Here is a 13,458-nt window from a genome sequence, read left to right on the forward strand (position 1 = left end):
TCTGCATCCCACTTTGGTTGAACTAGTCCTGAAACTAGACAGGCAAGTAACTCATGAAATGCTGGGGTGGGGGGAAGAAAAACTGAAAGAAAACCCCAGCCTGGATCTGCTGGGATAGGGTGTAGAGAGGTGGGATCCGATCCAAGGAAAGTTCTGGGAGTGCTGCAAGCCCACCAGTGCTTTCTCAGAAAATTTTAGACATGCTGTTTTGTAGATTAATCGGGGACATATCCTAGGGCAGCCCTGGGCAGAAAATAACTCCCCAGGCTTGTTGGGGCAGGAACAGCAGCGGGCTGGGAGCAGTAAGGCTGGCAGGGCTGCACTCAGCACTGCTTGTACCGTGGCACCTCCGAGACCGAGCAGTGATGCTCGGTTTTGTCTCTTCTGTCCCCTTTCCTTCCCCCCTCACTACCAGTTACTTGTGTCCTGCCCGGCACACTGTGGAAATGTGGCTGGAGAACCTGTTCCCAGACCCTTCCCTGCTGTCTGGCTTTCTGGCAATTTGGACCCACTTCTCAGCCCTAAACTTCAGGGCGTATCTGGGACTTGTTTCCCTCGTTCCCTCGCTCTCCTTGGACAGAGCAGGTCTGCTGCACGTTGTCCTGCTCCACAGCTGAAGACGCCCTCATGCCCTTCCGGCATCATCAGTCCCTGCCGGTTGTATGTAGCACCAGCTTGAAGGTCTAGACGCTGCCAGGGGTTTGTGCATGCTTTATTAAAGAGAAGCGGCCGTGTGCTCCACAGCAGCAGCAACTGCTCTGAGGTGACCTTGAGCCAGGCTGCCACACCGCGTTTCTGGGGAAGAGCCTTGCTCTGCCCCTTCGCAGGGCTCCAGCTGCACAGGGGAGTGGGAACAACTGATACGACCGTTAAATAACTGTATTTGTACATGTTAGAGGTCTGTGCCCCAGCTTCATCCACACGGACTCCAGGCCAATGCTCACCGAGAGGTGGGGTAACTGTTAAGAGTCTAAAAAGGAGAAATACTGCCTCTAGCAACAATACCTTCAAATCACATTAAAGAGGACACAAAACCAAGACATGAACAGGAACATGAGCAGGCACCCTCCGCTGAGCCTTTGAAAAGCAGCAGGAAAGATGACTAGTACTAAATATTTATGTTTAAAAGCAAAGTACTAATTATACCAAATTTACAGTAGGAAGAAAGGAAAGTGAAGAAAACTAAAACTTGGAGAAGAGGGGTGGTTCTGCAGGATGGCGCTGGAAGAGGAAGGTGGAGGGACAGTAAAGTGCTAACCCAAGAAAATTTAGAAATCAGTTAAATCTAATTTGAGAGTACAAGGCAATATCACATGCTAAACAATTGCATGACATTTAGGAGCAAAATAACAGTTTTAGTTGTACTCTTATGTTAACTTATTTGGATTTATTTGAACTTTAAATCTGAACTTCCTGGATCTGTAGTGTAAATCTTAGGGATGATTAGAATAAAATCTGCAGACGGTGATTATCATCTAGAATGTCTGAGAATACCCTAGCACAGAACACAAGACCAACTGTATACATCTGCTATAATCTATTTTTATATAAGTGCTTGCAACTCCTTGGCTTGTTGACCCCTAATTTTTAAGCACGTAAGTAAAAACCGCAGTATTTTACCCAAACACGGTTGTTTAGCATGTGTGTGCAGCTGATGCTGAAAGCAGACTTTTGTTGTTTGTTTTCTTTTTTTTTTTTTTTTTTTAAAAAAAAGGGTCTTGAGGGGAGATGAGTGTAAGTCAAATTATTCAGTCTTTAATTTGCTGGGTTTTGACAAACATTTATTAATGCAAGTCTCAGCAACAAATTTTTTTATTTAAATATTTTCAACCAGAAGGAATGTTATAGCTCTACACCACAAAGCCTGTATGATACACACTTCTTGTTTACCCTATTTCCATGCTGTTTTGTGTATCAAACATACTCAAGAAACAATCCATACAGATGGCTCCGCAGTCTCCACTTTTGAGGCAGCATGGCCCAAAAAAACCTATTAGCCTGCTTCACTCCCCCCTAAATTATTCCATCTGTAAAGCACAAGTAACAAAATATATTTTTGCTTCTAAAAGCTTCACTTATCTGCAGAAAAATAGAACTGCTTAAGAGTGAGCTAGTTAGATTATGAAAGGGTCCAAGCACGCACCCGCACGTTCCGCACCTCCCAACAAATTTGTGAGGAGGAAGCATTCACAATTTGATCCAACTAAAAAGGAGCCAGACAGCGTTCAGGGAAAGGAGATCCATCCTCTTCAAAATACTGAATACCTTCTCCTCTCTAGAGCAGGATGAGGAAGATAGAGCTGTAGCTATGAAACATTTCTCTAAGCACTGAGACACATGAAGAATGAACCTTCCAAACACTGCAAAATTTCAGAACAAAACCTAAAAAGGTTTGGTTTTTTTTTCCCCAAAACACAGTGAAAACAGCATACAGAGCTTGAATATCCACAGCACAAACCAAAATACAAAGGGAGTTCATTTGATCTACAGTGCTTTTGTTAAGGTATGCAGCAACTTTAGTGCATTCTTTTTAGAACTAAGCTTGGAAACTATATTCCATTTTTCATTTTATTAGAAAACTAAACTGTATGAGGCAAAGAAACATTTGATCAAACACACAACAGTGAAAACGTGGCACTGACAAGGCTTTTAACCCAACCATTATCACAAACCCTGTCTCGGGATTCTCTATTGCTTTCAGTCAAGTATACATCATTTCTGCCATGTGAGACATTTTCTTGGGAATATACAAGTAGTATTCCATGTATCCCGAAAGATCTTCAATAGTCACATCATCCACAAAGGCTCGAGCTTGCTCAGAACAAGATCTGGGAGAACCTGATGAGGCTGTCCCGCAAGGGGATCTATTCTGAAGAGACTGGGCATGGACTCCTAGGACTGCCTTTTCGCATTCTGACAGGACGCTCCGTAAGCCCGAGAAAGAGTACACTTCCATGGTTCGCCACTCTTTGCACTGGCATTTCTTGTCCGTACAAGGGCACTGCTTGCTGTTGCTAAGCATGGATAAGGACTGGAAATCTGAGGTTTGGATAGAATGCAAGCTAGTCTCAAAGGATGAGGAGAGAGCAGGGTAATTCTCTCTTGACTTCTCCAAAGGCTCTTCGGTGGTGAAGGCTTCCAAAGGTTCAGTTCTGTCATCACTGACCTCAAAGTGAGAATCGTGCCTGTCCTTCGTACCGTGTTCTGCTGTAACAAAAATGTCTGAACTGATATTACCCTTTGACATGTCTGCCTGGGTTTTGTGTTTCAGCTGGTTGTTGGCTTTCATATTGCAATACGTAAACTTGGGAGGATGCAGGACGGGAGACTTGGAACGTCTGCGACGTGGGACTCTTGCTGATCCTCTGGACGGCTTTCTCACACACCTGCAGGGTTATAACTGGTGAGCAAGCAGGTAACTCCAGAATCTACACCATAGCTCAATAAGCTCTACAATGTGGCTAAAAACATTTTAGAAGATTTTTTTTTTTCTGCTTAGAAAAACCAGGCAACCAGTCAGTTGTAATCTCTGACAGGAACAGCGGAGGAGTCTGAAGAAATTGGGGCTCCCCCAAAGGAAAGACACACACAAACATCTCTTAGTTAAAGGCACTTCCTCCCAAATCTTCTGTGCTAAGCAAAGGATACTTCGTCATCCCAAACTGAACTGTAGTGCAGAACCTAGCTATCAGTTGGAGCTGCTGGCAAAATCACACTGAATATCCAGGTACTTCAATACAGAAATAAAATAACACAGGAAAGAGGTGAGAGGGGGTCGCAGAGGTGTAAGACTTGAAGAAAAGGACTTCTGAGGAAATCAGTGGAAAACAAAGGTTTTGGTACCCTCTCTAAGAGAAGCAGCAATATTGTTTTTAAAGTCTTTGATGAAAGCCCCCTAAAACCATCATATCAAAGAGTTATGGTGAAGTTTTGTAATAGAAAGGAGAGAAAAGATATGTTGAAGCAACTAATTAACAACAACATTCACTGGAAACAATATGCAAGTGTTAAATGTCTCAAATCAGAAACACATGCACAGTGCAGCAAGTGGTATGTTTTACCCATGCCATGCTTCCTTTGAGCAGACGGGCTGTTGCTTCGCTCCATCCGTGGCTGCTCTTGTCAGTGTTCTGAGAATCGTCCCGTCACCCACAGACAGAGCTGCAATACATCTGAGTAAAAAACAAAATGCCACGTTACAGTCGTGCCTGAACATACCGCTTCCAAGGTCTAGATTCAGCCTATTCGCTTTAGATGCTGAACTAAGACATTTAAGTTTCCTCTATAGTCAGTGGTTAGAAACAGGACGTGACAGAGATTTATCTTAACTGCTCTTACTATATTGACCTCAGTCAAGTATCTAAAGATAGGTGAGATGAAATGAAAGGAGGCCCAAATGCCCAGAGGCTGATGTCATGCCCTATTTGTACCAAAATGACATGTTAAAGGAATGTAAACTCAGGTTCCAAATGTTCTTGTCAGACAATAGTTGTTAAAGATAGACTCCTACTCATCTAAAATGCAAAGTCAGGAGCCCATAGCAGCAGGCTGAGGAGCCGTCAGTGAAGAAGTGGATGAGATACAACAAGCAAAGACAGATTACTAATTTATTTCTCATTAAATTTCCCAGATAAACATGGAATGAAAAAACATCTGGCCCTGGAGGTCCAGACAACAAACATAAATGCCTCAGCACGCAAATCTGTATCTATGATGGCTGTACGTGTGATTTGGAATAGAGGACAGGAAATCATAAGAAACGAGGCTGAAATTCTAGCAGAAGAGCCCAAATACTCTGCCCAAATTGATCTTAAGGGATTAGTCATAAGACTTCAGCTGTTCAAAACACATGCCTGCAAAACAAGATCTTTTTACGCCTAAGAAGATATCATCAGGAATCAACCAGAATTCCGCATAGTCTGTCAGTGGTAATACATCAAAAGTGGTATGCTTAATAAGCGTAGTTCCTTGTTAGAGAACAACTGGGTTTTTTTCCACATTTAACAGAAGACCTCCTGAAGTAGAGGAAACAAGTAGCAAAGCAAAATATATTTTAACACGCAGAGGAAGTCATGAGTTCACGGTATTGATGGCTAGAGGTAAACTCACAAGGTAACATTAATTATCAATACAAAGCTTTCTCTTGTGTCTGTGAATTCCCAAAAGACTTTGAGTGAACTACCTCACAAAGAGACTACATTATTTTATTAACTCCTAATTTAAGGAAGATGCCTGCCTTATATTATCACTATATCCAGTGTGTTACAGAGTAAGTTTTTAATGTAAGAACATCTGTGGACATTTTACTGTACAAAATCCCCGAAATCAGAAACTATCAGTGCTAATATGTAGCCTGACAATTTCCAGTGAGAGTGGGCTCTCCAGCACACTATGAAGTGTTGGTGCTGTCCCTCGGATGCTTCCCAAGCAAATCTTCATGCACTACAGTACAGGCTGATAACGTGGCTGAAGACACCAGTATTTACATGAATGGACAAACAAGTTCTTTATGACACAAGGCGAGTATGGCTACCACAACAGTTGACTGGGTTCACTGCTTTGGGCGAGTCATTTCATGTTTTCATACAGTCACTGTAATTTCAGTTGGATATTGTGTAAAAATAGTCAGTAATAAAGTACTACTTTGCCTGTTAGACAGTTATAAAGGCTGCGTTTCATGTGAAGCAATGCAGTTGTCCCCTCTTGGAGAGAAAGGAAGCTTTCACCAACTTGTGACGTTTGAAATTCAAATAGGAGAAAACAAATATCTAATAAGAAACTGACAAATTACACGGTCCTTTTGGTTGCTCACTTACCCTGCTCCATCCACTCTCAGCTTTTTGAAAGCTGTTTGCAGACTCTCTTCCTCCTCATCTTTAGCCTCCAAGTCCATTGATGGGCTCTCAGTGTGTAACCCGCTGTGCCATACAGAACAAACTGAAACACAGAAATCGGGATTTGACGCCGACGTCTGAACGCACATGCTCTCCAGCAGGCCCCGAAGCCCCCGCCAGCGCAACGCTCGATCACCCGGGGCGGCGGTTTCCCTGTCACCAGCCCGCCTTCCCCCTCACCCCCCCCGCGGCCTCTCCTCACCGCCTGGGCGGGAAGGGCCCCGCCCGGCCCCCCGGGGCCGCCCCTCCGCCGCCCGCCGGGCCGTTGAGCGGCTTTCCTGGCGGGGCGGGGGGTGCGGGCTCTCCCGGTGAGGCGGGGGGTGTCCAAGGGGGGTGGGGTGGGGGCGTCACTCACCGCCGCCTTCGCGCTCGGAGGGGGGTAGGGGTGGGGGCGCGGAGCACAACAGGAAGTGAGGTCATCGCCCCGCGGCGCCGCGCATGCCCGCCGAGCCCGAGTCCCCCCGCCCTGCCGAGAGCGCCTGCGCGAACAGCGCTGGTCCCGCCCCTTCCGGTGGGGCGGGAGGGGGTCTCATCCGGGCGGCGGTGCCCGGTGGGAGGTGGCGGGGGCTGGGCCCTCGGGGAGCGCGGTGAGTGTGGGGTGTCGGGATGTCTTTCCCTTTGTTCGTCCTTCCTCCGTTGCGCGGTGGGGCCGTTGTGTCTCCGCGGTGACAGAGCCTTCCCTGGCTCCGGGTCGTCGCCGGTCCCCTCGCGGGGGTGGCGGGCCCTGGGGAAGGCCCGCTGGGGCGCGGGGGCTGTGCTGAGTCACCCCCACCGCCGGCTGGGCCTTCTCCCACCCCCGTCATCGTCGGGACAGAGCGGCGGTGCCAGGGCTCACCCGGGGCTGCGGGACTGGGGTGCACGCTGGGCCCCCCGGACCTCCCTCAGGGTCGGGGGGTGCTGCTGGGGCTCCCCGGGGCCGAGGGCGGCCGGGGGGGGACACGATGGGCGACAAAGCCTGTGAAGCGGCCCCGGGGGGTGGTTCGGGGGGCCGGGGAAGCGCCGCTGGCCTGGGGCAGGGCGTCGGGGCCGTGTCCCTGCTCGGGGGCTGCTCCGGTGCCCAGGGCCTTGGCCGGGAGCGGCGCAGAGCGTTTATGCCTGTGTGTGCCCGTCCGTAAAGCCAAATGCGGGAGTTTTGCGTTGCACCATCGTGAGTAGGGGTGCACCGAGCTGAGTTCGTAGTCCTGTAGTGCTGGGAGATAGCTGAAAATAAAATGGGAAAGGATGGATGTGTGTTTTCCTAGGCGATAAAGAACATACGTTTCCGTGGGTTTTTTGACACAACGTTAAACTCCGATTGTTTTTTACAGTAATTAATTTTTTTCTTGGTGTCAGTGCTAGTTGACTGGTGCGTCTGAAATGCTTAAGCTTATATTTGGTTATTACAGAGTCAGTGGGTCTTTATCTGAAAACATTCTGCATCGTTTTGAGGGTTTACTGTGTCAGTGATGAAGTGCAGCATGATAAAATATTTAGTCTAAGGCTGGTAGTACGTTTTGAATAATGTATGGTGATTTAAAAATGTTTATCACTTTCTTGCTAAGGTTATATAAAACAGGGATTTGGTATTAAAAAAAAGGTTATAAACTGAATTTTTAATTGTAAAGAACCTCTGTTTGGGTCAAGGGAAAAAGCTTTCTGAAGTAGGGACTACATGTTTCACCAGATTAGTAGTATTTAACTAAGCAAGTATCTGAAATAACTCGCTCAGATGAGCATTGTGTTGTCAGTGTCTGTGTTAACTTCCTCCTGTCATGTTTACTTGATGTCTGACTCACTGGACGACGTGTGCCTTGAAGTTGTTAGGATCCTTCTGTATGTGTCATAATAGCTGTCTGCAATACAGGGTGTCCAGATGAAATCATAGCAGAGACAGCAGCTGGAACAACAGTGGGTAGAGCTGCCATCTCCAACTGGAATGAGGTTGTGAGAGAACAGAAATTACCACACTCCATCTGCATAAGTAACTGAGCTGCAGAGGTTCTGATTACTCCTCTCTCTTCACTGAGATCTTTTCTTTTCCATGCTACAAAAAAGCTGGTGCTTAGTTGTTAAAAATAGTACTAACGTAGGCATTATTGCTGTATTACTAGGTAGAGTTAGTGCCCTGTATAATTGTGTTCTTGTTACAGGAGCTATTATCATTCACTGGGTTTGGATGGTCACCTTTGTAATGGATTCTTAAAGTTTGAGGAAGATACAGAATCGCAGAATGGTTGAGGTTGGCAGGAATCCCTGGAGGTCCAACCCTTCCAGCTCAAGGAGGGCCACCCAAGCCAGTTGCCCAAGACTGTGTACAGACAGCTTTTGAATATCTTGGTGTCCACCAGGGCCCCACGTGCTTTTTTCTGCAAAGCTGTTTTCCAGCTAGTTGTCCCCCAGTATGTCATGGCACATGAGCTTGTTCCTCCCCAGGGGCAGGGCTTTGCACTTCCCCTTGTTGAATTTCATGAGGTTCCTGTCAGCCCCTTTTTCCAGCCCATCAAGGTCCCTCTGGATGACATTGTGATGCTCTGGCGTATCAGTCACTCCTCCCAGTTTGATGTCATCAGCAAACTCGTTGAAGGTACACTCTGCCCCATCATCCAGATCATTAATGAAGATGCTAAACAGGACTGGACCCAGTCTTGGGATACACCACTAGTTACTGACCTCCAACTTGGTTTCGTGGCACTGATCGCAACCCTCTGGGTGCAGCAGTCCACCTCGCTGTCTGCTCATCCAGTCTATGCTTCATCAGCTTCTCTATGAGCATCTTATGGGAGACAGTATCAAAAGCCTTGCTGAAGCCCCGGTAGAAAATCATAGAATCACAGAATTATCAGAGTTGGAAGGGACCTCTAGAGATCATCTAGTCCAACTCTCCTGCTAAAGCAGGATTGCCTAGAGCACATTACTCAAAAAATAGAGAAGTCAAAAGCATTAAATGAAGCAGGTTAATCAGACAGCTAAACTTAAACAAATACTGAGCTTGAGGTGCTCTGGTATAGAACTGAGACTTGCTGCTGTTGGTGGCTGCTGCTTAGCAAAAGCGATGCCCATGCTGAGGAAGCAAACCTTTATTGAGTACTTTTTAGCAGAAGCATGGCTGGTGTAGGATGTGCAAGTGATTGCAGAAAGTACAGTACTGAAGAGCATCAAATTCAGAAAGGTTTGAGATTCCTTTGTAGCTAGATTAAAACACAGTAAAGATAGATTCTAAAGAAATACATAAGCCAGTTTTTGTTCATCCCTTTTTTATTTAAAACAAGGCTTATTTTTTGCTGTTCGTACTGTTATATGCATTTGTACTTGTGCAAATGTTGCTTCTGATGTCAGAAAATTTTAATAGCTATTTGCAGTCAAAATATCTTGTTCTGATAGGAGTGTGTTACCCTTGCTGGGACCTAGACTTAAGATAAAAAAAAATGTTATTTAGCTTAAAGCTTTATCTTATTTTAAGAAAAATCTTTTGTGGGTTGTTTGGGGTTTTTTGGGGGGGGGGGGAGGAGGGGAGAGAGTGGGGGAAGTTAAATATATATGTAACATCAAGTCCAAAAGTTGGAAATACTAGTTGTAGAAAGTTGACTCTTTCTAATGGGGGTCCTTCTTGCTTTTCACCTCTTGTGGAGTTATTCTGGTAACGTTCTTAAGACAAACATGAGAGTCTGTAAACAGTAATGGATGTGCAAGGCATTATTGACATCAAATTTCATTTTAAATTGCTAATTCACCTATGCAGTCGTACAAGAGACTGTTTGTTCCATTCTTGGGTATCATAAAGCTTGTTCTGAATCAACTTTCAAAAATGTTCTACTAGAATGACCTCAGCTTTGTGTGCTCGGTGTGCTATTTTGGGTTTATTTTCGTGTATTATGATGCTGCTGGGCAACTAATGTTTTTAACAACGTTCTTACAGTCATGTCTCTTTTCTGCTTGTAGCAGTACATGGTAACTCTGTCAGCTTCTGGCTATCCCAATAATGAAAACGGAAGCTAAGGATGGAGAAGAGGAAAGCCTGCAGACAGCATTCAAAAAGCTAAGAGTTGACACAGCTGGGTAAGTAACACTACAGGGAGGTACGGAGTTAACATATTGCAAACGGACTCAAAGGGAACACCCTTGCTATTAAATTTGAAGGAATGAGGTAATTCCAAAAGGTTAGGCACTGAAAGCCTTCATTCTAGTTGCACAAACTGAAATAAATTCTGCACTTCTGAAGGAATTGTAATTTGTTTCTCCCTTGTTAGCTCCCAACAGGCTTGAAACAAACCAAACAGTCAGCAGTCGACAACATGCTTAAACGACTTTTGGCATGAATCTGGCTGCCAGAGGTTACGTCTGTAGCACTAGAACTCTGCTATTGAAATTAGCATATTGTCATGGCTCTGAAGGCCTGTCGTGAGAATAAACTCCCATCTTTTCCCGGGAGAGAAACGTTCTTTCCATGTCAGTAAAGGAGAGCGTTAGATTCAGTGCATGATTCCCACACAAACTATTTTTATTGATGTCACTTACAAATTTCCTATTTATAACCAAAATCACTAAATGGGAAAGAATCCTTTTTGTGTTGTCTTGTTTTGTGGGAGATCTGACACATAGCGCTTATCCTCCCTGTCCCAGGTAGCAGAACACAAGCAGCATGTGTCTTCTGTTGGTGATGATCATTGTTATCTGAAAAAAAAAAAAGTTTATTTAGAATGTGTCTTTTTCTGCTGACAAATGTGCACCATTACATAGTACTTCTATAGTACTGTGTTTCAGTAAGCTATTGTCAGTGATGCAATTATGCCAGTGACTGAAATGAAAGTGTAGGTAAGGCAGTATGTAAATATCAAGGTAGTAACTAGAATTACTGTAGAACTTAGATGGCGAGTAGACAGGCTTCTAAAGTTATCTTTCATTTAAGTAATAAACTTGTTACAAATGTATCATCACTCAAGTATCTCTCATTTCTTCGTTATCGCTAGTCCCACCCCCAAGTCAGGCACGCTTAATTACTTTGGAGTTTTTGCTTTTGGCCTTCAATTTACTGCTCTGTGTTCATTGTTCTTTAAATGGAAGGTGTTTCACTAATAGTTTAGCCTCTATTAAATAAAAGTTAAAACTATCCTAGAACTGTGTGTGGAGACTTACTTTCACTTTTCAGGGAATTGGCCATGCTTACAAACCAATTTGATACAGAATTTGGAAAATAATTTCCTTGGGAATTCTGGTGTAATATGTGAAGTCACAACTTGGAAAAATTGTTCTTGGGATTATCAGACCTCCTTGAAAATGGGAATTTGGGATTAATTTATGGCACCAGAAAAATTAGTAAATCTTGTGAGGTTCCTGGCTTGAGTAGAAGTTGAAGATCTGACACAACTCTGTTGCTCAAGTGATTCAACTTACAGTAGTATGAAGAGTTTTAGCTTATGTTGTCCTAGACAGAGACTTCAGTGTTCTTGAGTTAAACAAAGTCTATTCATGTCCAAAGAACATTTATTTTTAGGCAAGAATGGCTTATTTGTCTCTGGAAAGAGAGACGTGTTTCTTCAGTGATGGTGTTTTTCCCCTCCCCTCTCCTGGGAAGCTGAAATTTAGCTATTGTGTGTGCTTCATCATCGACGTGTGGAGTTTGGATTTGCAGTCTATTTGCTGAATGGCATCATGTTGGTGTAAGAGTCCGTTATACAAACTTTTGAGATAGGAATGTGTAAACACTATCTTTCTGATTTGGGTCATCTTTGTGAGCAGGTCTTTTAAGACATATTGTAAATGATTTGTGGCAGTCTCTTTTGGGAAAGAAGATTCATAAGCGTTTTCATATTCATAATGCTAACCAGTCTAGGCTGTTAACTTTTTTCTCTTTCACAGATCTACTGCTTCTCTCTCTGTGGGTGAAGGGACAAGTCCAAGAACACTAGTTAGAACAGTGGCAGATGAAAACAAACCTAAGAATGTGTGTACTTCTAAGGAAACCTGGCATGGGTAAGAGAAGCTTGGGATTATCAGACTACTTCAAATGATACTGTATTGAAAGGGAATCTTAAACAGACCGATTTTCTAGTACCTACACAAGGGAGCAAAGTTTTCTTTATTAAAGAGGCTTTTTAAAATAGTCTACACCACATTTTTCTGTTCACAGGTGACTACTATTCTTATTTACAGTTATATGAAGTGAAAGGCTGTGCTGTTCAGCTATAGGTTTCTCTTAGTATAAACATGAACTGCCATTTTTGAATCAGACAATCATGAATACATCTCTTTCAATAGTGGTTGCAGAAGCTGCCAGTATGCCTTGGGAACTATATTAAAATAAAGAATTTGGTTTTGGAGTGTCTATGCAGAACTTCATGCACATCTCTTACTGAAACAAAACTACCTTTTGGCCTTGTTTCATTAGTTTTGTGCTGTCGTCTGGTGCTTTGTCCTTCTCTTAGAGCTTATTTTGTCATGTCTCACATGCTTTACTTATGCTTTTAACCTTAAAAGCACACACTTTTGGTTTCATTTCTCAGGTGTTCCTTTTTGTATTTTATACAGCTGACTAGAAGAAAGTCAAATTCCAAGACAGCAGAATACCCAGTGCCAATACTCTTGAGTTTAAAGCTCTTGCATGCAATAAAATGCAGTAGAGATTTTGCCCAGTGTTACTTGTAATCCAGCAGTAAGTCTTTTAGTGTATCTTCACTCCCTTTTGTATCTTTCCCTGGTAGGTCTATGAAGAAGCCTTCTAGAGGAGTTGTGAGAACCCAGCGTCGTAGGCGTTCCAAGTCTCCAATTCTTCATCCTCCAAAGTTTATCCATTGCAGCGCAAAATCACATCCCACGTGCAACCAGCTAGTGCACAAGAGCCAGATTGATGCCGCAGATGACAGCAGTGGGTTTGGGATGCCAATCCCAAAGGAAACTTGTGCACGTGAACAATGCAGTATTGCTCCTGATGGTGACCAGAAGGGAGCTGATGTTGAGTCTTTGGGAGCTTCTGTTACGCAGTCGGCGTTGGAGAACAAACAGGAGAACTCTCCAGCTGCTGTTTCTCTAGTATCCAAAGCAAGCCTAAAGACTACGGAGCTTTCTGACTTTCAATCCATGTGCAAGCTGAACACAAATAAGCCATGTGCATGTGCAGATAAAGCCTGTCAGTGTAAACGATGGCAAGATATGGAAGTGTACAAATTCTCTGGCTTGCAGAACACCCTGCAGTTGCCACCTGATAGAAGAACAGTTTCTGAGGATCACTCCCAGTCTTTGCCATCAAGAACTCCCTCAAATTCTCCACGCTCGTGCTCTGAGCAAGCCAGGGCCTTTGTGGATGATGTGACTATTGAAGATCTTTCGGGATACATGGAATATTACTTGTATATTCCAAAGAAAATGTCTCACATGGCAGAAATGATGTATACCTGACAGCAATGAGCACTAAAAACAGAAGGGTGGGTGGTTTAAATTTGCCCTCAGTCACATTCATGTGAGATGCAACCCACGCCCTGCTCACTGTGCTTGCAATAAAAACACTTCTTTGCATCTTAGCTAATGTTCATTATTTAAGCTGGACAAACAGCTTAGCCATCTCCTGTCTTCTTGGTACTGTTACCACTAG

General features: G+C 44.1%; 2 protein-coding genes across 5 annotated transcripts; one reads left to right on the forward strand and one right to left on the reverse strand.

Moving 5' to 3' along the window:
- Positions 1-1,740: 1,740 nt before the first annotated feature.
- LOC309678032 (oxidative stress-responsive serine-rich protein 1-like) lies at positions 1,741-6,281 on the reverse strand (the record flags this gene model as incomplete). Of its 3 annotated transcripts, none has more annotated exons than XM_082490950.1 (4): positions 1,741-3,386; positions 4,062-4,172; positions 5,817-5,937; positions 6,250-6,281. In XM_082490950.1, 3 exons carry the CDS (start codon positions 5,891-5,893, stop codon positions 2,702-2,704), a joined length of 873 nt encoding a protein of 290 aa, XP_082347076.1. In that variant the 3' UTR covers positions 1,741-2,701. The 3 variants fall into 3 exon arrangements, with proteins under 3 accessions (XP_082347076.1, XP_082347077.1, XP_082347075.1); XM_082490951.1 differs by lacking the exon at positions 6,250-6,281 and adding an exon at positions 6,097-6,206; XM_082490949.1 differs by lacking the exon at positions 6,250-6,281 and having other exon boundaries at positions 5,817-5,983.
- Positions 6,282-6,382: 101 nt separating this feature from the next.
- LOC309678164 (oxidative stress-responsive serine-rich protein 1-like) lies at positions 6,383-13,381 on the forward strand. 2 transcript variants are annotated; one of them, XM_082491122.1, is made up of 4 exons: positions 6,383-6,481; positions 9,813-9,929; positions 11,730-11,843; positions 12,572-13,381. In XM_082491122.1, the coding sequence occupies exons 2-4, from the start codon at positions 9,853-9,855 to the stop codon at positions 13,263-13,265; spliced, it is 885 nt and encodes a 294-aa protein (XP_082347248.1). In that variant the 5' UTR covers positions 6,383-6,481; positions 9,813-9,852; the 3' UTR covers positions 13,266-13,381. The 2 variants fall into 2 exon arrangements, with proteins under 2 accessions (XP_082347248.1, XP_082347249.1); XM_082491123.1 differs by having other exon boundaries at positions 6,417-6,481; positions 9,816-9,929.
- Positions 13,382-13,458: the final 77 nt, after the last annotated feature.

This window comes from Vanellus vanellus (assembly GCF_965231255.1).
Source record: "Vanellus vanellus genome assembly, chromosome: 15".
NCBI classification, from domain to species: Eukaryota; Metazoa; Chordata; class Aves; order Charadriiformes; family Charadriidae; genus Vanellus; species Vanellus vanellus.

Excerpts from the sequence above, each read along its gene's own strand:
- LOC309678164 (XM_082491122.1), top strand. The coding sequence starts at position 9,853 with ATGAAAACGGAAGCTAAGGATGGAGAAGAGGAAAGCCTGCAGACAGCA. Across the intron at positions 9,930-11,729 it reads CTAAGAGTTGACACAGCTGG|ATCTACTGCTTCTCTCTCTG; the intron begins GTAAGTAACACT and ends TCTCTTTCACAG. Across the intron at positions 11,844-12,571 it reads TCTAAGGAAACCTGGCATGG|GTCTATGAAGAAGCCTTCTA; the intron begins GTAAGAGAAGCT and ends TTTCCCTGGTAG.